The 27,731-nt window shown below is 42.2% G+C and overlaps 2 protein-coding genes across 6 annotated transcripts in view; both read right to left on the bottom strand.

Annotated features, from left to right (window-relative positions):
• Ripk1 (receptor interacting serine/threonine kinase 1) overlaps nucleotides 1–15,835 on the bottom strand; it is a 28,748-nt gene extending 12,913 nt beyond the window's left edge. Inside the window, exons 1-7 of one of the 2 annotated variants that reach the window (XM_026782913.1) lie at nucleotides 15,760–15,821; nucleotides 14,572–14,731; nucleotides 7,941–8,151; nucleotides 7,085–7,241; nucleotides 5,631–5,768; nucleotides 3,564–3,792; nucleotides 1,223–1,372 (exon numbers count right to left, since the gene is read on the bottom strand). In XM_026782913.1, the coding sequence (XP_026638714.1) occupies nucleotides 1,223–1,372; nucleotides 3,564–3,792; nucleotides 5,631–5,768; nucleotides 7,085–7,241; nucleotides 7,941–8,104 (838 nt within the window). In that variant the 5' untranslated portion in view covers nucleotides 8,105–8,151; nucleotides 14,572–14,731; nucleotides 15,760–15,821. Of the gene's footprint in view, nucleotides 1–1,222; nucleotides 1,373–3,563; nucleotides 3,793–5,630; nucleotides 5,769–7,084; nucleotides 7,242–7,940; nucleotides 8,152–14,571; nucleotides 14,732–15,759 lie in introns of both variants that reach the window. The other variant, XM_005355024.3, reaches the window with a different exon arrangement.
• Nucleotides 15,836–25,442: 9,607 nt separating this feature from the next.
• Nucleotides 25,443–27,731, bottom strand: part of Nqo2 (N-ribosyldihydronicotinamide:quinone reductase 2) — a 17,601-nt gene continuing 15,312 nt past the window's right edge. For all 4 annotated transcript variants that reach the window (XM_005355019.3, XM_005355020.3, XM_026782915.1 and 1 more), the window contains one exon: nucleotides 25,443–25,998. In XM_005355019.3, coding sequence (XP_005355076.1) covers nucleotides 25,822–25,998 — 177 coding nt within the window. In that variant the 3' untranslated portion in view covers nucleotides 25,443–25,821. The remainder of the gene's footprint in view (nucleotides 25,999–27,731) is intronic.

Below are 27,731 nucleotides of genomic sequence, written 5' to 3'. Positions count from 1 at the left end.
AGTCCAGTCGCTGGGTGGAACTCCAGTTCTGTTTTCTCACAGACATACATTACTAGCATGATGCTCTGTAGGTTCCCAACTGCCTCCTATTTTATCTCTGCTCCTCTGTTTTGGCCACTTCACACACTTCTAGGTAATCTAGGGGATGGGACAGGTGCAAAAGTGGGCCAAACACCATATTGCCTTCATTTTCCTCAATTACAGGGCCAACCTAAATGGCAGAATACACTTCTGAGGACACCAAGAACTAATCAAGGGGAGGAAAACAGTGAAAGAAGTTAGAAATGGTAAGGTCAAGTGTCTACCAACAGATGAATACACAAACAAAACCTATCATCTACATAATGGAATATTAGTCAGCAATAAAAAGAAAATTCTGGCATGTTCTACAACATGGATAAACTTTAGAGACATTAGACTCAGTAAAGCAAGACAGATATGAAACAGAAATATCGTGTGATTTTTTTTTTTTTTTGCTTCTATGAGACACTCGAGGCAGTCAAATTTCACAGAATGGTGGTACTAGGACTGGAAGGAGGAAGGGGAAGTGAGTACAGAGTTGTGCTCTGCGCTGAGGGGCCTGGAGATGGACAATGACAAATGTCGTTGAAAAATAGGAATGGACTTCACACCCCTGGACTGTATACTTACGGCAGCTAAAATGGAAAGTGTTATATGTACTTCAAAACAATAAAAATGCTAACTCCCAAACTAGAGGAGGAAATGAAGAAGCCTGTGCTGTGGCGAAGGGAGTACCTTTTCACTGACAAGGTGCTTGAAGTGTATCAAGTCAGTTTTAAGTCACACGTAATGTGGTACTCAAAGCATGTTCCTAACTGTGGTGACTGATTTTTATCATCAGCTGGACTGGATTTAGGGTCACACTTCTAGGTGACTGGGAAACAGATTGAGGTATGCCTGTGTGAGCAGAGAAGACTCATCCTGAATGTGGACAGTGCTATCCATGGGCTGGGACCTTGCATTGAACACAGGAAGAAAGCAAAGTGACTGCCAACATCCCTCTCTCTCCTTCCTGACTCTAGACCTCCTGTCATGGTAGACTGTACTCTTGAAAAAAGCCAAAATAAACCCGTCCTTCAAGCTGCTTTTGTCCTGTATTTTGTCACAGCAACAGGAAAAGTAACTAAACTACTGATGTCACCTTACTGACGAGTATTACCATGTGGGATGCATCCTGAATATGCACACAACCCTCTCTTACCAGGAAATGTTGGCCGGTCTTCGGGGACTGCTTGCCAACACCGCTCCATAAGGCTGATGATCTCCCGTGGGCAGTGCTCAATGATGTCCTCCACATTTGGCCTGTTCCCAGACTTTATGCAGATCAAGAGCTGCTCAGGACTGATGGCATCTGCAAAAAGGGATGCGTTTCAGTCGGGGCTCTCGGTACTACTTTACTCTCAAGCAGAGGATGACAGGACCTGGACAATACTGCTATTTTGTTTCTACCTGCTGTATGCTTTTTCCAAGGCTGTTTCACTCCACAGAGCATCAGCCTTGTGACAAGAAGTTAGCGTAGTCTATTGTAGAGATGATAGAATGAGGCTTTAACTTTTGCAGATGAGAGATAAATTCAAAACAAAGCTACTTTTGCACAGAACAAACAAACAAAATACATGGGTAAAGGTAGGGCATTCCCCAGAGTTCAATACAGAGGCAAAACCAGGATGGTCTGGGCTTTAAAAAGCTCAGTTTAAGGAGAGTGACTTAAAATACACACTGATAACTGCTACTCTAGTAGCAAACATGAGGGGTAACACAATCATCTGGAGGACAGAAGGTTTGAGAAGATTTCCCCGAGTCTAGAAAATAAGGAGATATTAAAGTAAAGAACCAGGAAGGAGGACTCCTGAGGGAGACCCTTCGCTAGGACAGCAGGACACTGTCAGGATGGGAATGACAGAAATCGCACGCATCAGGGACGGTTGCCTAGTGTTGGCAGGAGCGCTGATGTGAGGGAGAGACAAAGAAGAGAGTAGAGAGAAGACGAGGGGGAACCATAAAAAGATTCACACTTTACTCTGAGGAACCTGCAAGCTATGGGATCCTCTCAAGGATTTTAAATAAGATGGTGGTCCTCTCTGCCTTCAAAAAATTCTATTTCCTTGGTTTTTATTTTATGTGTTTTCATTGGGTGTTTTGGCTGCACTATGTCTGTGCATCACAAGCATGCAACACCCATGGAGCCAGAAGAAGGTGTCAGGTGCCCAGGGACTGGAATTACAGACAGTTGTGAGCAGCCATGTGGGTGCCAGAAATCAAAGCTGGGTCCTCTGGAAGAGTAGCTAGTACTCTTAACTACCCAGCTATCTCTTCACCCTGTCCCATCCGCTGTTTAAGATGACTGACCTCTCCTGGCTGCTTTACAATCTGGAAGGCTCAAGGATCCTGAAGCAGAAGTAAGGAAGGTCTGAACTAAAAGGGCCGGTGGGACAGGGAGATGGTCATAGAATTCATGTTTGTTTGTTTTTCAGGCAGTGCTAGGGCTTGAACCCAGGACTCTATACTCGCTAGACAAGTGTTGTAACACCGAGCTCTATTCCTAGCTGAATTCAGTTTTTAAAGTTTTATTGGGTGTAGGAGAGGGGGATAAGGGTCTCAGGTGGTGCTAAAGTTGTTTACTGTGCAATTCAGTATGGGTGGTGAGCACAGGGAGCTATGGGATAGCGGTGATAATTGGGAGACTGTCTGGGGGATGTTGCTCTGGAGCTTCCCGAGGTTTACATGCTGGGTCTAATAGGCTAGGGGATATCTTGGTGATGGTTAGAGACCGAGATTTAAGAGGCATCAGTAGAGACGATGATACCTGATCTACTGGTGTTGATAATCAGGAAGAATTCCCCGAAAGGAACCATTCCTTTCTACCAAACCCAACTATGGCTGTTTCCCTACACAAACAGTAACTTACTCATCTTTACATTCCCAACTGACTGAATTGCACACAACAGGTAAAGAAAAGGCTCATTCATGAATAGTTTCAAAGTATAGGGTGCATACCTAGTAGTTTGAAAGGCCATCCGTACTCCAGGAAGAATCCTGGAGTTTTACAGCAACTCCCAAGCTAAGCTACATTATAAAGGTGTCTGTCCACCTGATGAGTTTCTCCTAAACTGGGATGACTAATTCAACAAAAGTCTCCTGAGTACATCCAGGCATCACTGTATGTGTGTTGTGTGTGTGTTTGTCTGTTAAAGATATAGAAATGAAAAAAAATCAGATGTGGGATCAGCCTTTATGAGACTATAGAAAGCAATTAAATGAAGAATTCAAGATACTTAGTAGAATTCACTGAAGGCTACTATTTCAAGTAAAAGTTTTAAAAATGATTACATTTTAAGTGTACATGAGGCAGAGGGAGAGAAAAGAGATATTCTGACAATTTTGGATGTCAGTTCTCTTCTTCTCCACGCAAGTCCCGGAGTTTGGATTGAACTCAGGTTGTCAGGGTTAGTGGTAAATGCTTTTACACACTGAGCCACCTCACCAACCCTCATGGACCAGTTTTGATTCCTACCACAATCCCACACCTACAAATGTCTTACTCTCATAGGGCTCCTTATTTGCAAATATTGCCCAAAGTACAATGCCAAAACTGTACACATCTGACTTCTCTGTGGCCTTTGCATTGATGTCATTCAGGTGTTCGGGCGCCATGTAGTAGAGGGTGCCTCCATTCTTCTTGGCCATGCTGTTCACTTCCCTCTGCTTGTTGTGCTCCTCTTTAGTCAGTTTGCTCCAAGTCTTAAAGGAAGCCACACCAAGATCAGCTATCTGCAAAAGAGATGGGGCCAAGAGAATTTACTGCATGAAGGCTACAAGTAAAGCTTGATAATTATGAAATCAAATTTGGGGCCTATCCAGTATATGTGCGGCACAGTCAATTTTCTAATGGTTGTCATAGGTCTATTTAGAATAGATACTTCTCAACAGACTTTCATAGAGACTCCAAAGAATATAAAAGCCTGGCATTTCAATTTCAAAGTTTTTTTTTTTTTAACATTTAGTTATTTACTTGGAGGGGGCACAAATGCCAAGATGTACATAGAAGTCAAAGGACAACTTGCACACATCCTTTCTCTCCATTCATCAGGCTTTGACTCTTCAGGTCTTCAGGCTAGGCATCAAGTATCTTTCCTAGCCGAGCCATCTTGCTGGGCCCTTCACATCTAATTCTTAAGAAATAAAAAGAGTGGAGACGAGACAATAAAGCCATGTTTGTGCTAATTTCTCATTGACTTTGCATCTTTTTGGTTTTTTTTTTTATTTTTGAAGGGGGATGGAGACTGGTTATCACACCTTCTATGTGCCCAGTAGCATCCAGAAGACTATGGCTGTGTTAACACCTTCTATGTGGCCAATAGCATCCAGAGGACCATGGCTGTGTTTCCAAGCATCCCAAAGACACCCTGAGGGTGAGATTGTTGCTGCTATTTGTTTTGAAGATGGTAGCCTGAACCTAAGAGAAAACAGGACAGGGAGAAAGAAATCGAAATACACATAAAGGCAGAGAAAGATAACAAAGTCAGGCACAGAGCAAAGAAGAAAGTGTCAGGGCAAAATGGCAGAACATGACAGTTACAGAAGAATCCAAGGGGAAGGTCCTATCTGTCTCTAAGAAGCATTTGGGGAGAAGCTAGAGCACATGCTTACCTGACAGTCACAGATTTTACCCACAGTATAAGGGGTAAGTTGTTAACTGAAAGAATGAACAGTCTTAAAAGACATTGGAACTAAAAGCCGACTAAGACACAAACGGTGTCTGATGCAGATCTTACAGGCATGTCCTGGTTCTTCCAGTGCCACATATTTTCAAGATCTTTTAGTTTTCTGTTGGTGTGGCTCTGGGGATGACACCTCGGACTCTGTCCCTGAGCTATCTAGTGCCCTTTCAGGCCTCCAGCTTGGATTCTAGCTGCCATGTGCTGCTGCTTCCCTTAGCTAAATGTAGCCCTTGAAAGATCGGGTGTTCTTTTTCTTATCACCTTTGTTTAACAAAAAGTGTTTTCAAAAGGAAATTGATTTTTTTTAAAGGAAAGTAGAAATAAGCAAAATGTCAAAGCAGAGGTCTTTGTTTTGGGGTGCCAGAACTGAGTCCAAGACTTTAGATGTGCTAGACTAGTTCAACCACACTCCTAGCTACACAAAGTGGGAGGATTCTGAGGCCAAAATGGTGGATTTACTGCTGCTCTGACTCTTAAGCCATTTCTGAATTCTAAGAATAGTTTCTACACACTTCCATCCTCTCTTTATCTCCAGGGTAGCGAAGTCTCAGTCACAAGATTTCCTGGGAAAAATAATGAGCAGACAGCTCATTCCAGAACAAAGACAGCAACCCTTGGGTACTTCCAAGTCCAAGTCTAACAAAAGGGAAACAAAATCCAGGAACCAGAGATGAGAATTTTTTTTTTAAAAAAAAATCAATTCATTCTTAGTTATTTCCTGATTCAGTCAAGCCTGCACCTGCCCTTTCATACCGTGGCGACCTTGCAGCGGCACCATCCTGCTCAGTGCTGAGCTAGGTTCTCCTTTATCATCACCTAAGGAAATCGATTTCCAATGGAAAATTCAAACTATAATTATTCAGCCTTCTCAAAGCATAAGTGGATTACCTTGATGTGAAAGTCATGGTCAACAAGAATATTTTCAGGCTTCAGGTCCTTGTGTATAACACCTTTGCCGTGTAAGTAGCACATTCCTTCGATGATCTCCACAATTATCCTCCCTTTTACAGAGAGTGGGACACCGATCTGAAACAACATAATAGAGAAGTAATCTAACAGGAAGTGCACCCACTCCATCCAACACGGTGGGAGGTGAGCCCAAGGTTTGTGGTAGCAGGTTTCTCCCACCAGGCGGTCGGCAGCATTGCTGTCCCTGGGAAACAAGCTCCTTTCAAGAAAGATTCTACTCCAGGGCTGACAGGGGACTAATGCTGTATTTTGTTCAGAAAAAGTAAAAAACTTCTGTGCCCATCTGGATGCAAATAAAAATACTGTAAGAAGAAGAAGTCATTGATTTTCCTGCCTCCTCTTTCAACAAATCATACCAGCATGTACCACTATGGTACATTTACACAGTGGAATATTACTCAGCTCTTAAAAACAAATCATGAACTTTGCAAGCAAATGGATGTAACTAGGAAAAAAAAATTCTGAGTTAAGTAACCCAGACACAGAAAGGAAAACATCATACATATTCACTTCCATGTAGTTTATTAGCTGTAAAGTAAAGGATAATCATGCTGCGATCCACAGACCCAGAGAAGCTAGGTAATAAGAAGGGCTCGAGGTGGGGGGATGCATGGATATCTCTGGGAAGGGGAAACAGAACAGACATCACTGGTGGAGAGGTAAGGGGGATGGGAACAGAAGGGTTCAGATCTGATGGAGAAAGGTCATTGGTTAAAAAATAAACTGCCTTGGCCCATTTTATTGGTACCTAATAGGTACAGAAATTTTAAACACTTATCTAGTTTTCATGAATTCAGTTTTTTTTTTCCATTTTTAAATTTTATATTGCTGTGGTTTATATTCTAGATTTAACTTATAGTAACTTCTTAACTGGTCTAAAAGTATAGTCGCTAACATTCCACCTTCTCTTACAGTTAACAACAGTGTATGTACTTTTCTTAATCACTACCGTTTGCAACATAATATGAATTTTCATCAATCAACCCAAATTTGTTACCACTTATATGACCATGTGTAGGAAGTAGAAGATTCTTTGGTAGAAGATAGGTCTACCTGTCAACTGTAGATTAGAGAGGTGAGGAGGTTTGGTAAAGAGGGAACCGTAAGTGGTGACACAGATTGAAGAGGGACTAACTTTAGAAATCCAAACTAAATCAGATGTAGTGGCACATGCCTTTAATCCTAGTATTTAGGAGACAGAGGCGGGCGGATCTCTGTGAGTTCAAGGCCAGTCTGGTCTATATATCAAGTTCCAGAAGATCCAAAGCTACATAACAGAGAGACCCTGCCTCAAAACAATAATCGCCACCCCCCAAAAAAGAAATAAAACAAAAAAGAAAGGAGAGTCCGGACTGCTGGAAGGTGTCACCCACCTCGGCCTTCAGCACATGCATCAGGTTGCCCTTCTCCATGAACTCCATCACCAGCGAGTAATTCCCGTCTTCTATGATGATGCCCAACAGCTTCACCACTCGACTGTGTCTCAGTCTGTGCATCATCTTCCCCTCCTCCAAGAGGGCCTCATTGTATCTGTGGGCAGGAAAGGCAATAAGCTGAGCAGGAAGGAGCAAAACCTTCTACCCAGGTGCCCAAGAAGCTCCGGCGTCCCTGCAGTGTGCAATATTGCAGACATTTGTCACCGTCAGGTCTGTTGCGGTCTCCTCTGGGCAGTCAGGTCCTAGAAGGGAAAGAAGCTTCTCCTCATATTTATACCTCTCCCTCCCACCCCGTCTTAGGAACTGGCAGTCGGGTGCTCACAACACACACACTTGTGTAGCACAGACCTGGTCTGATGGAGACTGAGCTGGAGAATACAATAAAGGCACAATTCTTAAAACTAGTCTTAGGAGGGGAGAAGCCCTCCAGTGACTGACTGCCTCTTACAAGGTTGCTGGGACTTTTCATGATAGAAATGGCCTTTTTTTCTATTTCAGGTTAGGTGTTTTCATCCATGGCTCTGTTTTCTTTTCACTGCCTCCCTTACTACCCAGATTTCTGTCTTCAGTGATGTCTTTCCCATACATGTCTCAAGCATTAATATCTTTTCATTAACCCCAAAGTCCTCATCCTAACAGTAAGAGTTAGGATCACCCCTCACATTGCCAGTGTGTCAAGTCTCCCAGTAGGTCAGGCTCATTTAAAATTCCATGTGCTTAGCCACACAGGTGGTGACAACTATTTTCTGTGGGCAGTTGGCATGAGGTCTACCCATCTCTGTTCCCAACTCACTCAGCACGGTTGGGCCCTGTGTACACCTTTTTCAGGATAACAAATCCATGAGTTCTGTGGAAACACAAGGACACCTTCCCAAAGCCTCCACTGTCTAGATCTTTCCTCTCCAGCAGGTCACTAGATGCCATCTTGATGTTGTCCAAGGACATGTCTGGTTCCATTTTGAATGCTTAATGTAACACTTTTGGTTCTTGCTTAGTGCTGTGCCCTATAAAGGAAACAGAGGACATCTCAGGACATGACTTTAAACGAACATTATTTAAAAATCAAAAACAAAAAGATATCACATGTTGCCAGGTATGGTGGTACATGCCTGGAATCCCATTACCTAGGAGGCTGAGTCAGGAGGATTGAAGGTCTGAGGTTAGCTTGTATTCCATAGTGAATTCTAGAACAGCTTAAACAATACAGTGAGTCCTGTCTCAGACAAAAAGCCCACAGAGGCACCATGTATGTGGGGTGCTTTTGCTTTAATTGAGGATAAATGTAATCTGTAACATGAGCCGTTCAGCTTAGAGTTATAGATGACTGTGATTTTTATTCCAGTAGACCTTTCATTTCTGGCAACATGGAACACTAGAAAAATTTTAAAACACTCTGCCACAAAGAGCCATGCATGTTAGATAACATAATTCGAGCATCCCCTGAAATTCATAGTTGAGTATAGTAGAAAAGGAAAAGCTCTGGGGACAAAAAGCAGACTGCACACTGGACAAGAAGTAACGACCCACATGGTGGCAACTGGACCAGTGTGGCCCTGGGTTAGGAGTGGGAGTGGTATGCAATCCAGGAGGGCTGGAATGAGGCCTTCCTGTCACTTGGACCTCCTACTACTCCTTGACAGAAAGATGGATTGGAGAAAATAAAGAACAGCTAGCAAATGAATACATGTGTCTAGGACTAGGAATGAGGTACTAGAAAGATTCTTGGTGAATTCATAACCTGATAAGTTTGGGCTTTGAGATAAAGAGGATCCTGGCCATTTTCTTTAGGGCTGGATTCCCCAAACTAAGAATGTCTATGTACAAAGAGGCCATAGTTTGATGACATCCTCGGATTATTAGGCTAAAGCCAACAAAAGACTTCAAGGCAGGCTAGACAGAATCTGTCCTCTCCCATGATTACTTTAATATAAACTCCCTTTCCAGAAGTATAAATAACAAAAATTCCCTATGAGCTAGAGCCTGTGTATATAACAGATGGCAGTACCTAGCACTGAGTGAGAACCTCAGCTAAATAGTACATTGAATAATTTTAGGAAATAAGTATGTTTCAAGAAATTATGAGCAAAATTAGGGCTGGAAGAATATAAAGAGAATAACACACTTTGAATAGGATGATGGGAAAAAGAATGAGGGCTTGAGAGATCTGTCCATCTCTGCAGAATTGTGGCATTCCGTGTTTCTCAGAACGAGGACTTCATGATCTGTCCATCTCTGCAGAATTGTGGCATTTCGTGTTATTCAGAACGAGGACTTGAAGGAGTGGGCTTTGGTGGGGGGCCTGGAGCCACAGTGCCAGGATGAGAGTGGTAACTTTGCTGAGTTCAACATCTTCCTGGCCATCACTCATACAAGGTTACTTACTATAAACAATGTCCGTTCAACACAAGCAAACTTTATTCCCACTTTAAATGCTGTGAAAAGATGACAGAAAACTCCAAAGGAAGGAGGGCAACACATAAGGAAACAATATTTATGGGTTGCAGTACTTTCTTAACGAGTACTTAAAAGGTGAAATAGTGAAGAAAGAGAAAATCCAGGGGGCCTAAGAAGTGCACAAAACATGTCCAGTAGGTGGTGTTTAACAAGAAGGAGTGGAAGCTACGATGGTCATCTCCCAAGGAAGTAAAGATTCTTCCTGGGGGTTCTGTCATTCCTGAGGAAACTTTCTGTTCACGGTGGAGTGCTTCATTCTGGGTGAAGATGTAAGAAATTCAATAATATCAAGAAGTACAGAGGAGCCATTAATTTCCAGGCCTGGCTATGGGAATTCTCCTAACGCTGTGTTAAAGTTTTGGATATTTTAGGTGAGAAGTTTTTAGATAATATCTTACAAGCATGGGCTGCCTGTGATCTTGTCTAGTGACCTGCAGCAAGTGCTTGAGTAAGTGAATCTCCTATACTGTACAGCTTCCCTAGAGGACACCAGCATTACAGCACAGCTGATACCAGACGGGCATGGCAAATCATCTTCTCCACACCTCAGGCACTGCCAAGCAAGAAGACCAGCACTGGGGTAGAAGAAAGGAGAGGAAGCTGCCCAGGTGAAGGCATGAAGACTGAGGAGGAGGAGTGAAAAAGGCGTTGGAGGCTTGCTAGCAGGAGCCATTCATTTGCCTTGTGACTTTATGGAACCTAAGTTTCAAGTTTCTCATTCATCTTGGGACGGGCAAGGAATTTATGAGAAAGTAACACATGAAAATATGTTTGCCTGCTTAGTGGCTAAGGCTACAGTTAGCCCCTGTTTATGTTTGTCAACACCAGGGCTCTGACACCCCCACTGTAACACTGGGCCTGTGCTCACAGGTACATCTCCAAGTGTACAAAATGCATTTCCAACATGATGTCTTGAATGAGGAGGGGGGAACTACAACAGTCATCTCCCATTGAAGTACAGGCTGTTTCCGAGGGCTCTGCTATCCCCAGGGAAATGTCTCTTCCAAGTGAAAAACACAGCCCCAGAGTGCTACTGGCTCACATGCCGAGTTCAGGCTTATACACTGAACTAAGCTACCCAGCAAGTCCCACTGACAGTCTATGAGAACGAAGACGGGAGTGTGAAGACGGAAGGTGTAAACATTATCGTATGTTCCAGGCCTGATTCCTCATTTCCTAAAGATGCTCTAGGGCATGTGGACCTGCCTAGTCTTCTCCATCTCACGAGGTGCCCCTTTCCCCATTTTTTATTTAAATAACGTTTGTTTTCATTTATTTTACATACCAACCAGTTTTCCCTCCCTCCTCTCCTCCCCTCCCCTTTCCCATCTACTCCCTCCCTATCCACTCCTGTCCACTCCTGACAATTCTCCCATGGATTTGCTCAAAGCATGCTGTATCACACTGAGGCAGGACCGAGTCGTAGAGGGTTGAGGCAGGGCTAGGTAACCACAATCCAGCAAGGGAGAGGTCCTGCTCTCACTGTTAGAAGCCTTACTAAGAGACTAAGCTACACGACTGTCACACTCACACAGAGGGCCTAGGTCAGTCCCATGCAGGCTCCCTGACCTTTGGTCCAGTGCCCATGAGCTCCTGCAAGTTCCGTGGGTTACACCATCATGAGCCCCTCCCAACCATATTATTTTAAACCCTAGTCAGAAAGACTAGAGGTTGCTGGTCAGCCAGGTGTCCATGTACTCTCACTTCCTGGGGGACCCATCTTAAGACTTCCTGTTGTGAGATATTTATGGAGCTTGGACTTCTCTTCTCAAACAGCTGTTTTAAAATTGTTTCTAATGAAGTTTACACAGGCAAAAAACAAAAACAAAAAGCTGAAACAACAACAGCAAAAAAACTTGTTTGGCCACTGTCCCCAGTGCCTAGAAGAATCAAACATGAGGTAAACAATTGTTAAGCTGCTAAAAAAATTTTTAAAAAACTATTTAGTTGTTAAAGAATAAAGGATATAGTTAAATAGATTTTATAGCACTTATAAAATAAATTATATGACAATTTAGTAGAGAATAAAAGGCATAGGGAAAGATACCAAAGTATTCACCAACATTTTATTTACACTGTAGGGGAAATGTTTGCTTTCTTCTGTATACTTTTGTTAAGTCAGTGTCTTGCTGTGTGCCTAGGCTGGCTTGAGATTTGTGATCCTCTTGCCTCAGCTTCTGGAGTGTTAGATTACAGCTCACCATGCCTGGTTCTTCTTTATACCTTTTAAAATTATGCTTTCTATAAAAAACACAAATTATTCATAAGAAAATTATGTTTTGAAAGAATCAATCAACCTGAGCCATGGACAAAGCTACGCACAGTAATGTTCCTAGTAGCTTTACACAGAACAACAAAGGCATGTGCTACTGTTTGTGTGCACAGAAGAGCTGTTAGAACCCCTTCCCTCTCTGAAATACAGCTAACAGTTTTCAAAGGTGATGCAGGACGAAAATGTTTTATAGGTGTGGGTGGTGTGCTTGTTAATCCCAGAACTCATGCAGACAGAGGCAGGAGAGATCATTTGAATTCAAGCTTACTTAGTGAGTTCCAGACCAGTTAGGGCTGCACAGTGAGATCCTGTCTCAGAAAAGAAAAAAAAAGTTTGGGTGGTGGTGGAGCAATGACTTAGTGATTAAGAGTGCTTGCTACTTTTGCAGGAGACCTGGTTTTGATTCTCAGCACACACACATGGTAGTACATAGCTACCTGAAACTTCACTTCGAGGGGATTTGAGTCTCCACAGTTACTAAGGACACAAATGGTACACATACATACATGTAGGCAAACCATTTATACACATGGAAAAAAGGAACATTTAAGAACACACGAAAAGGGATTGCTTGGCACTTGAATGAGAGACCCCTAGAAATACTGGGCTGTAGGCTTAAAAAGAAGAAGAAAAAGAAAGAAATAGATAAACCATATAAAATTCTTGCCAGGTGGTGGTTGGTGGTGGTGTATATATTTAATCCCAGCATTCAGGAAGCAGAGGCAGGAGGATTTCTTGAGTTCCAGGACAGCCTGGTCTACATAGTGAGCTCCAGGACAGACAGGGCTACACAGAGAAACCTTATCTAGAAAAACTGAATAAACACACACACACACACACACACACACACACACACACACACACACACACACACGCCCAAAGTAAATAAACTACAGTCATGTCCTGAAATGCATTAACTCAAGTGTATGATTTCAACCTTGTAAGTTCTTACTGCTATCTCTCCAGCCTAGCCAGGCCTCCTGAAATTTCTCTGTACAACCTCCAGTGGTGTGGAGCTAGGCAAGGGTTTTACTATCCTTAGGGAGCGTGGCCCTGGACCCAAGTCAGGGTTTCCTCTAGTCTTGAGCTTTATTAGTCTAGTCTGATCTTATCACAGACTCTCTTTTGGCAGATTTTCAATAGTTTCTTTAGTGTTTTTATGTATGCTGCTATCTTCTGGCAGTGCTGGAGACAGAACCTAGGGCCGCACACACGCCAGTCAAGTGCTATACTGATGAGCCCCATCCAATTTATTAGCAGTGTATTTTGAGAGAGCCATGCGGGCAGTTTACTGAGGCAGACCCAAGTTCTGCAAAAACACTGAATATATGGTAGACAGTCAGATAATCAAACAATGTTTTAAAGAATTAACTAAGGCATGTTGACTTGTTTTAGAAAGCCATAACTAATTTCAACTAATATCATGTTCTTTTGAATGGGGTTTTGGGATAAATGATTATTAATGCAGAACCATAGGGAGTGAAAACTTCCCACTGAAACAAATCAGAAATTCCAAGAAATTTCAAAATTAACCCTAGCAAAATAGGTCTACATTATATACATATAATACTGTTTGAGTTCAAGCTTTCTTAGTGAGTTCCAGACCAGTCAGGACTACACAGGACTACACCGTGTTTCAGGAGGAAAAAAAATACACATACACACACACACACACCCTTTAGTGGGTGGACTCCCTTTAAACCCACTTAGTTTTCTCTTAATTTCTCAATGACAATCATGTATAAGTGCAGGAGGACAGAGAATGAGAGAATGCTAATTGCATATTGTGTCCCGCTTCTTTCCTAACAGAATTCTGACTTTACTCAGGTATTTGTTTTTTTTTTTTTTTTTTTTTTTTGGTTTTTCGAGACAGGGTTTCTCTGTAGCTTTGGTGCCCGTCCCGGAACTAGCTCTTGTAGACCAGGCTGGCCTCGAACTCCCAGAGATCCACCTGCCTCTGCCTCCCGAGTGCTGGGATTAAAGGCATGCGCCACCACCACCAGGCTTACTCAGGTATTTGATCAGAAGCAAGCTCCAGGTTCTTAATTAAAACAGCCTGTTCTTTGTCTATAAACAAGGCAATGGACGAGGAATCAAACTAAAAACAAAAGGTGAAGATGGAATAAAATTTAATGAAGCATACATGAGCACATTATGACCCATGAATTAACCTTTATCAGGACTATTTTCAATTTACAAATACAGAAACTAAAAGCTGAGGTTAAACGATTCACTGGCAATGAATGGATTCAAACCTTACCCTTCTCTAAACTTCCGCTCTCAGTTCTCTGATATATGCTACCTTTCTAGAAAGGCAAATAATCATTTATCTTTTGAAAACCCCAGATGCAAAGACCAAATTGTCATCAGGCACAATGATACATGCCTTTAATACCAGCACCAAGGAGGCAGAGGCAGGTGAACTTCTGGGAATTCAAAGCCAATCTGGTTTTCTACATAGTTAGCTTCAGGACAGTTAGAGCTACATAGAAACCCTGTCTCAGCTGGAGTGGTGTGGAGCATGCCTTTAATGCCAGCACTGAGGAGGCAGAGGCAGGCAGATCTCTGAGTTCTGAGTCTGAGGCCAACCTGGTCTAAAGAGTGAGCACCAGGACAGTCAGGGCTACACAGAGAAACCCAGTCTTGAAAAACAAACAAATAAAATCAATATTATCCATGCTTTTATTGTAAGACCCACCTGGCAGAATACTGTCCAAAGTGTGGGAAGCTACCATATTTTTGATTCAATTCCCAGATTCTTCAGGTGGTATCAACATATCATGAATTAATAAGTAGTGGTACCATGCCTAGTTTGTAAGTTGTTACCTTAGGCATCTTTCTTAATACAGTCCTGAAGGCTTAACATTATGTATGAGGATCAAAACAGGAAAGAAAGAGAAAAATGAAAATTAAAGTTGATAATCATTACTGCTGCTTTGCCATTAATACAAACAAAATAAAATTTCATTTTAAACAAGACTAGTCTTCATTTTCAGTATACAACAGAGCCTCAGCAGCGTCTTTCCAGTGGCGACAAAATTACATGACTAAGTTATTACATCTCAACGTTCACACTGCCAATGAGTTTTCGTGTGTTAAAAAAGAATTAACAGCTTGATACAGAGTTAAGGGCTTTTGTGGAATTTCTTGAATAAAGCAGCTTCACTCTGCCCCAAATAAATATGCAAGAAATTAAATGACCTGCAAGAGACAAAGAATGAGCCACCCTGGACCGCACCATCCATCCTCAGGAGGCTCTGTCCAACACTTAAGGTGAAGAGGAGGTGGCTTAACTTCTTCATAACCCAGAGAGGGTCTGCAGCAATCCATAAAAGTCCGGAGAAGCCATGGACGTTTGACCCAGTTCTCTCGCTGAGTCGTGGATCACTCCTTATTTGCTAGCTCACCTCTAAGTTAATGATCAAAGCTACTGATTGCTCTGCAAACCTCCTGCTACCCCAAGTACAACAGCAATCGACCCTGTGAAGGGTTGGTAGATCCAGGAACATTCACGTAACCTTGCTGGATCACTACCACTTCAACAACCCATCGCCCCTACCAAAAGAATAGTAAGAGAGAAACACCTGTCGTACTGCCCCTCCATAGCCGTGACCACGGCGCAGATGTCCACTTTCTGTCTCGACTTGAGCTAAAACTATCTCAAAAAGGGGGAAAAAGGGTCCAACTTCCCGCTAGACGGCTGACAGCAAGACTCGCGCCTTCCGACTTCCGGGTGCGCTGGCGGTCCCGCTCACTACCTCGCTTCCGGAAACGAGCCCCGCCCCCTGGCCCAGGCACCAGAACCGTGCGGGCCCCGCCCCTTCCGGGGGGCCGGCTGTTGAGGAAACAAGCCGCGGTCCCGGCCTCTGCCTCCGCGCCCACTTACCGTAGCGTCAACCCCAGAGTTACTTTCGTTTTCCGCGGCCGAGCACCCCGGCCCAGGTGAGGAAGGACGGGCGGTGGGCGCCAGGGGCTGCGCCTCGCCGTGGCTGCCGGGCCAGGACGGCACCGGGCCCCGCCGAGGATGCGACCGAGTTCGGCGCTGTAGCGGCGCCCAGCCACGCCCGGGCTCCCCGCGGCCTGGCGCCGCGAACACCGCGCTCCTCCGAGGCTCCGCACGGCGGTTCGACCCCCGGGAGGTGAGCGGCACCGACACCCGCGCTCCCGCCACCTGCGCTCCCGAGGCCGCTCCGGGGGCTGCGCGTCCTCCTCGACCGGCGCTCCTTACACTGGGCGGCGCTAGGTTGTGTCGGCCTCTGTCTCCGCCTCTGCTCACGCCCCGGGGCGGTGAACGTGAGCGGGAACTGGCGGACCGCCGCCGCGTTCGCACGAAGATCCTGGATTCGCCTTGCTTTCCGGCTGATTCTGAGAGAGCCTGTCAAGAGGTGTCCATAGCTGCTGTCAGGGCGGAGTCAGCCTGGCCCGCAGGAAAGCACCGTGTGCGACCTCGGCGATCTAGAGCTGGCTATATCGTTCCTCTGCCACGGCGGGCTGTCGAGGAAGAAATGTGATTATTTTTGTAGCCCTCTAAAATGGTAATTGTGAAATCTCAAGAAAAAAAATAAGTGTCACTAATGGTGTCATTAAGCAGTTGCACCATAATACAACGATCACTTATTGTCAAAAGATAATTAGTCGAGAGAGGGTTACAAAAGACACAAGTCTTACCGAAGCATACACAATCACCACCCTAAGAAAATTACAGCCCTTTTAACAGATACCTCGCCATGCAGATAAGCATTAAAAAGATACTCAATGTCATAGGGCATTATGGGAAACTCAGCTTTGATGTAAAATACTTATGAAATGTCCAAAATTCCCAACATTCGCAAATGGAAGAAATGCAAAATATGGTTACTGTATGACTTAGCAATTTCACACACTGGTAGTACCCAAGTGAACATAAGTCTAATGTGAACATGGACCTAAGTTGTTTTTTATTTGAGGGTGTGCGCACACACAAAGCTGAACACATGTGAAGGTTGTAAGTCCACTTCAGTAGCTCTCTACCATGCGCTTTTTAAGGCCTCACTTTTAGCTTGTGGAGTAGGCTAAGCTAGCTGACTAGTGAGCCCAGAAACCTGCGTGGTTTTGCATCTCTGGCATTGGCTTCAGGAGTGTCGCCATGGTCAGGTTTTTTACACGGGTTCTGGGAATTAATTTCAGGTTCATTATGTTTGCATGCTTGCTGAAGGAACTGTATTCCCCAGATCCCTGTATCGAAGTTGTGGTTTGGTTTTTCTTTTAATTTTTTTTTTTTTTTGAGTATGTCTACATGAGTGTAGATTCCCCCAGAGGCCATAGAACAGGTCCCCTGGAGCTGGAGTTAGAGGTGAGCTGTCCAATGTAGGTCTGCGAATGAAGCGGGTCCTCTGTAAGAGCAGTAGTGCTTTTTAGCAAACGACTCATATCTCTGACCCCTGTTTCTGAATTAATTTTTAATGGTTTATTATATATATATGAGTGTTTTGATGGCATGTTTGTGCATTGCTTTAGTGCCTGGTGCCCATGCAGGTCAGAGGAGGGCATCGGATCTCCTGAAACTGGAGTTAATGGATGACAAGTCCTTTGCAGGAACAACCTCTCCCAGCCCTGTATCAGAATTTTTGCAGCAGCTTTTCATAATTGCCCAAACTTGGAAGCAAATGAGTTACTTTTCAATAGCTATAGTAAATGGGATACTACTTGGCACTAGAATGAATTCTAGAATTAAAGAATTCGGGGTGTTTTTTGTATATCTCTAAGTAAGAGAAGTCAGTCTTTAAAAAAAAACCTACACAATATGATTGCAAATATGACATCCTCAATGAGGAAAGCTATGGAGATTCTGTAAGGCCAGTGGCTGACAAGAGTTTATAATGAAGAGGGATATATAAGTAAAGTACAGGGGATTTTTTTTTTTCTTAACAGACTGAAACCATTTCATCTGACTACATGGATGCCTGTCATGGCATGCATTGTTCTGGGCACTCCAGAGTGGCAGAACCAAATAGGAGGGTGGGGAGATATATATATATATATATGAAAAGGGTAACCAGACTAAAATTAGAAAGACTGAAAAGTCTGGTGTGGGTCTATAAGCTGAAGACCTCATGTTGCTGGTAATGGTTCATTCTTAGGCTTGAGATCTCAGAATTAGGGAAGCTGATGATGTGCCTTTATGTGTGTTGTTAGGTTTTATTACTGTGAACTTCTTACTAGACCTAACTTCACAAATTATAAGTTAACTTGAGAGAGGAAGAGAGAGCGAGTAGTTCTCTACTACCTCAAGCATTAACTAGGCTACTTGAGATGTATACCCCATGAATAAGGAGGTACTATTATATTGATAATCCCTATTTCTCTTTCTCTCTCTTTCTCTCTCTTTCTCTCTCTCTCTCTCTCTCTCTCTCTCTCTCTCTCATTTGCTTTGTCTTTCTAGGGATTTAAAAACTTAGTATTTCGTTTTCTATTTTCAGGTTCATTGACTTCTATCTTTTTATTTGTTTTGTTTTTGTTTGCTTGTTTTTGTTTTTTGAGTCAGGGTTTCTTTGTGTAGCCCTGGCTGTCCTGGAACTAGCTCTGTAGAGCAGGCTAGCCTCGAACTCACAGAGATCTGTCTGCCATTCTCCCAAGTGCTGGGATTATAGGCTTGTACCATCACTGCCCAGCTGACTTCTACTGTCTTTATTATTTTCTTCTGCTTGTGGTGGCCCTGTCCTTTTCCTTATTTGTTAGTGTCTTAGTCTAGTTTGTTGTTTTAAGACTTCTTTTTCTAATAAAAACATTTTAATGCTGTAACTTCCTTTAGTCTTTTTTACATCTCAGATGTTTTCATATGTTTAATTTCTATGTTTACTCAATTAAAATAGTATTAAGACTTTTTCTGACCCATAATTCATTGATATTATTTACTTTCTTAGTATTTAGTGGTTTTTTTTTTCTTTTGAGACAGGGTCTTACAAAGTAAACCTGGCTGACCTTGAACTCAGAGATTTACCTGCCTCTGCCTTCTGGGTTCTGAGATTAAAGATGTGCACCACCATTCAGGCTTCCATTCTCTTTTCATTGGTTTCTAGTTTAGTTTTGTATTAAAGTAGAATGTATTTTGTGTAATACCAATTTTAGTTGGCTGTGACTCAGGATGAATGGTCTACATGTACCTGGAAACTGGGTAATTCTGTTTTGCTGGGTAGAATGCTCCATAACTGTCAATTGGATCCAGTTGGCTCATGATATTTTTCAATAGTTTTGTGTTTAAAATTCCAACATTTTCAAACCTATTGATTCCACTAATACATTTAACATGGATGACTCTCAGGAGCACTCTGCTAACCAAAAGAAGCCAGACACAAAAGATGGAATATTGTATAGTATTAATATTTTATCTATTGGGCATTACAGAAAGATCTATGGTAACCCAGGACTGGGATGAAAAAAGAGACCATAAAATTGTGGAGAATTTCCTAAGGCTGATTTCAGAAATAGTACGGTTAATAAATACCCTACTCAAAGTTCTGGACATTTTGCTATGCTCATGTTGTCTTTATCTTACACTTTATCTGTTGTAGGGAGGGGCTGCTTGTTCTTCCCGATGCCTGGCTAGCTTAGCCCCGAAATAACCACACAGAAATTGTATTAATTAAATCACTGCTTGGCCCATTATCTCTAGCCTCTTATTGACTCACTCTCATATCTTGATTTAACCCATTTCTATTAATCTATATATCACCATATGGGAAAGATTCAGCATGTCTGACTCTGGTGGCTCCACGGTGGTTCTCCCCTATCTGCCTTTCTTCCTCCCAGAATTCAGTTCTGTGTTTTCTGCCTACCTAAGTTCTGCCCTAACAGGCCCAAAGCAGTTTCTTTATTAACCAGTGAATGCAACACAAAGAAGGACCTCCTACACCATTCATCTTCACACATTTTGCTAAGCTATTGTTTAAGTCACATCTTACAAGGACAAAGATCTTTTATTGTCGCACTTTTATAACTGCTACAATGAATGTATTGTAAAGTTTCTGTTTTAAAGTCTATCATATGAGTATACTCTTCCGTACAAATATCAAAAGAAGACCCAGAACTACTGTTCAGAGATGAGTAATATCTACTTAATATCTGGGTTAGAATCTTTGATTTGTTCCTTTCCATGCGGGTTGAGACTTACTGGCACTTTGAAAGCCAAATGATTTTGGAGATCATTATGGATTCTTTTGGTTGTCGGGTAGGGCTGGGTGCTAGTCAATATCTATGAGGAATGCTGTTAGTTTTGTTTATCTAGCTACCAACATGGTGAGTGTCAGGCCACACAGGTTTGATCTTTGTTTTCCATGGGCATATTTATTCAGTGGCCCAAATACTACTTTTTTTTTTTTTTTTTTTTTTTTTTTTTTAGTTTAGTTCTCAGTGTCTTTGGCATGCTGATTTAGGTCAGTTCCATACAGATGAAGCTCTGAAAGGATCCTAGATATCAATATAAACTTTATAGTGCTGCTTTCCTCTGCTTGTTTTTCTTCCTCCTGGTGGTCTACCTAGTACTTGCTGCTTCTAGGAGACTTATATTTTCCAGTCTGTGCAGAAAACTGGGGCTTTTGCTCCCTACTGTCACTTGCTTACATAAGTTCACCCTGTTTGGAGCTAAGATAGAGGAAGAAAGAGGAAAGCAGGAAGATTTGGTTCAAGCCCTTGTCAAATTGAAAAGTTTTATGACTTCAAGGTTTCAGTTTTTGTGGGCTCCATTTGTAACTACAGAATTTCTATAGTCATGACCATGGCAGCTCTTATAAGGAAATATTTAATTGGGGTTGGCTTACGTTATTATCATGGTGGGAAGCATAGCAGTATGCGGGCAGACACTGAGCCGGAGAGGTAGTTAAGAGTTCTACATCTGAATTGTCAGGTAGCAGGAAAACAGAGACACTCGGACTGGCTTGACCTTCTGAAATATCAAAGCCCATTCCCAGTGACTTACTTCCTCCAACAAGGCCACACCTCCTAATAGTGCTACTTCTTAAGGGCCTCTGGGGACCATTTTCATTCAAACCACAACTGGTGATTGAAAGAAAATCCAAGGAACAATTTATTTGGTTCTTAATCCAGCTGATCTAGAGTTTATAGAAAGAAAGACTAGACGCTGTTGTGGGACTCCAGGGACTCCAGTTTACTCTTTGAGACTGCGCTTCCTTTGAAAAATAGACAAGAATGGAAAGCAAACCTACAGCCATTCTGACAGGTGTAAGATGGAATCTCAGAGTTGTTTTGATTTGCATGTTGGGTTCTTATGTTTCAGGGTAGGGGTGCATGGATTAGAGATGTTAGGCAGAATAGACAGAGATACAAAAGAAATAGGGTACAATACAAGAGACATAGGATAGTACTGGGAGGGCAGCTCAGTGAATACTGAATTCGCCGATGTTTATTTTCCATATGCTTTTATACCCCAGTACAAAAGCGGGGGAGGGGAGCAGGGAGAAAGCAAAAGATTGCTTTAACTTGACACAAATGACAACAAGTACAACCACTTGTTTAAATACTTGAGACATCAAGCCATTATTTCCTGAGTAAAGCATTTTGATGTTTTGGACAGGATATATAGTGAATACACTCTAGATCAAGTATCCTGTAGGCTGAAGAATGTGTGGCTCAGCCAACAGTAGGTTTGCTAAGACTGGTACTGGTCTAGAGTGGTAAGGAAAGTAATAGGCCACCATGGGAAGTGCAGGCAGGCAGGCAGCATTCTGAAAAGGCTCAGGGGCCAGGGGGTGTAAGGGTTGTGGTATGTCTGCTCACCCCTCTGACCCAGAAGAACAAAGATGTCATTAGGCTTATCTACAGAGAAAGTGGCTGAAGTTAGGTTTGTTTAGGTCCAGGTTGGTGGCTGGGAAGGCTCCTTAGAGATCCTTATTCCACATAGCAGATCCCACATGTGCTGGAACTCACTTAGGGTCTTTTCTGCCTGTCCCTCCAGAATCCTCACCAAATGAAGGATACTAATTTTCTACTTGCTTTTAGAGTATGTATTAATGTAGATGGGTAGCTGGCAGGCAGTACACTTATAACTGACAGTTGTACTGTTTCTAGACAACTCTGTATGTTTTAGTAGCTAATTCAATGTGTTGAATATTGCTCAAAATACCAAGAGACATGTGGTGAATGGCATTTCTTTTCAGAAGTCTGTGGCCCCTGGTCTCACCCTGATACTATTGCTTTTTCCTTTGTTATGATGCAGCCTCAGAAGCTAGAGTCACAGAAGTACGGCATTCTTGGACTGGCCTGAGTCCCATACTGAACTTACAGCTCCCTCTGGAAGTAACAAAGGTAGGAAAGAACTGGTTAGAAATCACCCCCATGGATAAATACCACTTTAAATGTTCTTGAGAGAAAATTAAGTACCAGTTACTAAAAAGGAATCTCTTCTCAGTGTAAGGACAAAATATATGGAATATGTTTTCCCTGTAATTCAATACCTACAGTTTCTGATTTTTTATTGTGGCAGGTTCAAATTGTGGTAGAAAATTTGAGGAGGAAGTTTCTTGTGGTGAAAGTCTGATGCTCCTCAGTTCTTCAATTTCATCCTCTAAGTAGAACAGATTTTCTTCCTTGATCAATCAATTTTTTTTCCCACCTGTGTTCCCTACCCTTTAGCTGTACTTTGTTTAGGGTCTGATATTAGACTCAGCATTTCTCACCAAATTGCTTAGGGCAGTGGTTCTCAACTTTCCTAATGCTGCAACCTTTTAACACAGTTCCTCATGTTGTGGTGATCCCCAACCATAAAATTATTTTCATTTCTACTTCATAACTGTAATTTTGCTACTGTTATGGATTGTAATGTAGATATCTGTGTTTTCCAGTCATCTTAGGTAATCCTGGTAAAAGGGTTGTTTTACCCTCATAAAGGGTTGAGAACCACTGACCTAGGTGTCATTTGACACAGGGATCTGTGTACAACAAGGCTTGCCTTTGGCTCTATCCAAAAGGATTCAGTTGGTCAAATTTTGGAGCATCTCCTTAGAAGGCACTATCAGGTAGCTATTAATTTTTTCCTGAGGTGTGGATTTTGATTATTTTGGGGGCATCATCTTATTTTCAGTTTTGGTTTCATTTCTCTGATTAGAACTAGCTTTTAATAAATATCATTGATCATCAAAGGCCCAGTTGTGGTTGCTGTCTCAGAGGTAAGGAAAGGTTGAATGCCAGGACATACAGCTGCAAAAAGGAAACCCATTACTTAAATGTGTACAGGTGCCTCAGGAAGTAAGTGTTATCCTATAGGGAGCTGGGCTTTGTAGCTCTGCTGTGCCCTTTAGCCCATAGTAGATGAACCTGAGGCTCCCTTCAGACTGACACCAGAGGGCAGCAGATGCACAGCCCCAAGTATTTAGGAATGTCAGTCACACTTGTTTGCTCTGGGGAGCTCTTTTGTAGCTCGAGGCACATCATGGACCAAGTGGCCTTATCAGATAAATGAAAATGGCACAAGTCTGGTTTTTGGAATCCACGTCTTGTCATTTCTGGAGCTGTTGGAATCTTATTCAGAAAGCTGTTATGTCTAAATTCTTTAAGAGTTAAAGTAAAGTGTGAGTATGTGTGCAGGTGTCGGTGGAGGGCAGAGGTGTTAGATCTCCTGGAGCAGAAGGTACAGTGGTTTATAGGTGGCTGTGACCTGCCCAAATGGGTGCTAGAAAGTGAGTTTGGATCCTCCCTAAGAGCAGTACTAGCTCCGAACTGCTGAACCATCATCTCTCCAGCCTCTGTGCCTTTATCTTGATAGTTTCTCTTAGTAGTTCCATTGTTTCAGGTCTTTAATACAATTTAAGCTGCATGGTGAGAGATGAAGATACAGTTTTGTTCTTCTACATGTGGATATCAGAGGCTGAATTTCCCTTTTTCTTTGTCCAGGATCAAGTGGCTGTAGTTGCTTGGTCTTATTTCTGGATCTTCTGTTCTATTGCATTAGTCTACTGTCCAAGGAGTTTCCCTAATCTTTCAAGGGATCTCAAATCAGGCCAAACTAGGATGTATGGCTTTGACACAAAAATATAATTTCAGGACTGGCCAGTCTGAAGCAGAACTGGGGTTTATTTTATTTATTTAGCATGTATGTATGTATGTATACACATGTGTGAGTGCAGATGTGCTATTGAGTGGTGGGGCCAGGCCTTCTGCACACATAAATGTTAGCATGACTTGCAGGCAGCAGCTCAAACCATGGGCATCCACATGAGCTTCAGTGGTAAAATGGACCACAGACATCAACACGGTCCTTGGCTTTTTTAGGACCACTGACCCACTCATGGTCCTCAGTGTCCCTTACATCAGCATGGTGCCCTGAGGCAACAAAGCCCAAGGACATCACCAAGGCACCAGGCATGTCCACATGACTCTCATGACCCCCAACTGTAAAATTGTATTCATTGCTACTTTATAACTATACTTTTGTTACTGTTATGAATTATAATGTAAATATTTTCCTAGATAGAGGTTTGCCAAAGGTTGAGAACTACTGGATTCTCTAGACTCTAGAGGGTAAGCAACCTACAAGATTCACAGGAGAGGAGACAGACAGAGGCACCCACAGGAGTGCTGTACCCTCTGGGGCTGACAAGAAAACTGAGGCTGGGACTGGCTCAGCAAATGAATTCCAGTTTAGAGGCAGCTTTGTTTATGGACATCCTCAGCTACCTCAGTGAAGCTGGAGATTGCTTTGTGTTGAATAAACTTAAAAGGAAAAGAAGTCACACTTCATGGTCTTTATGGTAGCCACTTACTGTATTCTGATGGGTGTGGTGGTTTGGATGTAAAATCTCCCCATGGGCTCATATATTTGAAAACTTGCTCCCCAGTTGGTGGTACTGTTTGGAAAGTTATGGAATCTTTGTAGGTTCAAACTTTCTATGAGGATTTATAGTCTTGTCCCCTTTCTGCTTGCTTTCTTTACTTCCTGCACGTGTATGTGATTAACCATCTCCTTCAGGCATTCCGTGCCTTTCTCGCCATTATAGATTCTTTTTCCTCTCTCTGGAGCCATAAGCTAAAATAAACTCTTTTTCCTCTCCAGCCGCCACACTGTGAATTGGACCAGATTATTATTTCATACTCATCATTTGCTTAGAGCCAGCACTTTCCCCACTGTCCTTGTTCCCCATGTTCACTGCATTTTGGCCTTTCTTTTTTCTTGCATTATTGTCCTTCTAAAAAGATACATAAGTTAAAGAAATTCCTTTATTAATGTACAGTCATTGAAAACTATATTTTTTAATTTTTGAAATGTCTTCATTTTTCTCTTAAGGTCTAGATCAGATTACCTACTTTTTCAGTCCTTTTAATTTGTCTTCAGTAGTGATGACAATGAGGGGTAGGAAATGTCTTCATATATTTATGCCTACTTTTCAGGGTCACTATTAGCTGTTATTCATATAACACTCTGCGAACAGTGGTAGAATACTATCAAAGGCTTTGATGTACTAAATGATAAAAAACCCTTACTGTATATATTTAATAATAAAAAGTTAGACTGCTACTTAATTAAAACATCATAATAACCCCCAAGGCAAAAAAGAGACAGAGGTAAATAAAAATTTAGCAAAAAATTTTAAAAATTTAGCACTAAAACATTAGCTATAAATGGGTTCATCTTTCTTGTGTGTGTGTGGGAAACAGTCAAGTTAAACAAAATGAAACAACAAACAAATCTACCTCCATGTTTAGAAAACTATATATGAAGGTTGAGAATGAGAGATTTTAGGGAAATATTAAAGAAATGAAGAATGAGTGAATAATGAGCAGGCAGAATGAATACAGTGCAGCAGGCTGATTACTGAAATGTCTGATCTAATTGCATGTAACTGAGGACACTCATTAGTGGGCACTGGTGACTACATCTCTGGACACAGCACCACCTCTCTTTGCTCATGCTTTAGGTCTCTCACTGTGCTGCTTGTTAGCTGTACTCGAGCACAAAATGTTACTCTTGGAAGTACCAAGGTGGTGTGCAGTGGATAGGCTCTTCTTTCCAGATGTTCTTCAGCCGCTGGGCCCATGATTCCACCATCACTTTTCTTTCTTCTTCTGATGAAATGTCAATACCAAAACTGATCTGTGGGGCAAGGACTTTAAATCCACAAAAGTGCAGTATACCATGCTGCAGACAGAAAGGAAAGAACTGATCATAACTACGCTCTTTATGTACACTCAGTTAAATTACTAAACAGAGGAAATGATGTGAAGAAGCCTTCAAAAATCATGAAATAGATGGTACAAAGTAACTGAAAACAACCCATTTCTGGATAGCTGCAGGACAGAGTGCTTCATAAGCAGAAGACCTGGCAGCTGGAATTTAAGACAGATCTTAACTAATGAGTCCATCACTAAACATCACAGTTTTGATGGATTTGTCAAATTCTGCTACTTTGAATTCTATGTACCGAGAGGTTATTTTAGCTACGATGTACTGCTGTAGAAAGTTGTTGATCCTACTTGTTAATTGAAACAAATTTTAAGCAGTATTTCTTGTATACCGTTTATGTACAACAATAATAAACAAGTAGTAAATATTTTTATGTCAGGATCTATCTAGGCTACTAGGAAGTAAATTACAAGTAATTCTTTCTGGAGGTGTAGATTAAGTGGACTTTAAAAATATTTTATATTGTTTACATTTTCTCCTACTACATGCTGTTATAAACCGGGGTAAAGTACATATTTTTAGTCAGTGATATGTATGAGAATGGCTAGCCTTCAGAGGAGGATGCTCACAGCTTGCTATTGCCCTTAATGGAGCAGCACTAATCCACTAATCGTAATCATCTTTCAAAAAGAGCCTAGCTTCTCCCTGGAAATGTCACACTTTGTCTTCTGCATGATGCTCTTCAAAACTTACAACCTTATCCAAGCATTACTTAGAGGTGGAGCTAGAGGACAAAAACCTACATACATGTTTTTACATTACTTTCTCCAGACAACATGATTTCATTTATTGGAAACCAGTTCTTTCAAATACACTATTGAAGGCTGGAGAAATAGCCTAACAATTGAGAGCACTTTCTGCTCTTGTTGGTAACCAGAGTTTGGTTACTGGACCCACATGGTAGTTCACACCTCTCTGTAACTCCAGTCCCAGAGGTTCAAATACTCCCTTCTGTTCTCAGTGGGCACTGCACACATGTGATGTGCACACATGCATGCAGGCAAAACACACATAAAACTAAACACATAAAATAAATTTTTATAAAAATAATTTATGGGGTTGGTAAAATGTTTCAGTGGCTAAGGGTACAGGCTGCCAAGTCTGTGATGACCTAAGTTTGATCCTCAGGACCCACATGGTAGAAGAAGATAACCAACTCCTGAAAATTGTCCTCTGATCTCCATGGGCTGCTGTGGCATGGCCATCTGTCCTCTGCTACAACAAATAGTGTAATTTAAAAAATAAATTAAAATTTAAAACATCAATTATATCATTAGAAGAACTCAACAAATGTACTAGATGGAAGCAGGGCAGGGAGAGAACAGTAGCTGTCACAAATACAAAAGGAACTTTTAGGTGACTGAATTTAAAAGGATAACAGTGGGCTAGGGAGATGGTACAGATGGCTAAATGCTTGCTGTGCAAGGATAACGCCCTGAGTTCTGAACCCTAGCAATTAAAAAAGCTTGGTGTGGCAGCATGGATCTGTAACCCCAGTATGTGTGGGGAGAGGGACAAAGACAGGCAGATCCCTGGGCTCACTGGCCCCCCAGGCTAGCCAAATCAGCAAGCACCAGGAACAGTGAGAGATGTCATCTCAAAAAATAAGGTGGAAAGTGTTGTTCCTTTGCGGAACTACAGCTCCCAGCGTTCCCCTGGACTACGGACACATTCCCAGAAGTCTTTGC

Source organism: Microtus ochrogaster, chromosome 16 (assembly GCF_000317375.1).
Source record: "Microtus ochrogaster isolate Prairie Vole_2 chromosome 16, MicOch1.0, whole genome shotgun sequence".
Lineage (NCBI taxonomy): Eukaryota > Metazoa > Chordata > Mammalia > Rodentia > Cricetidae > Microtus > Microtus ochrogaster.
Note: the sequence above shows the minus strand (reverse complement) of the source record. Positions and strands in the feature narration are given on the sequence as shown.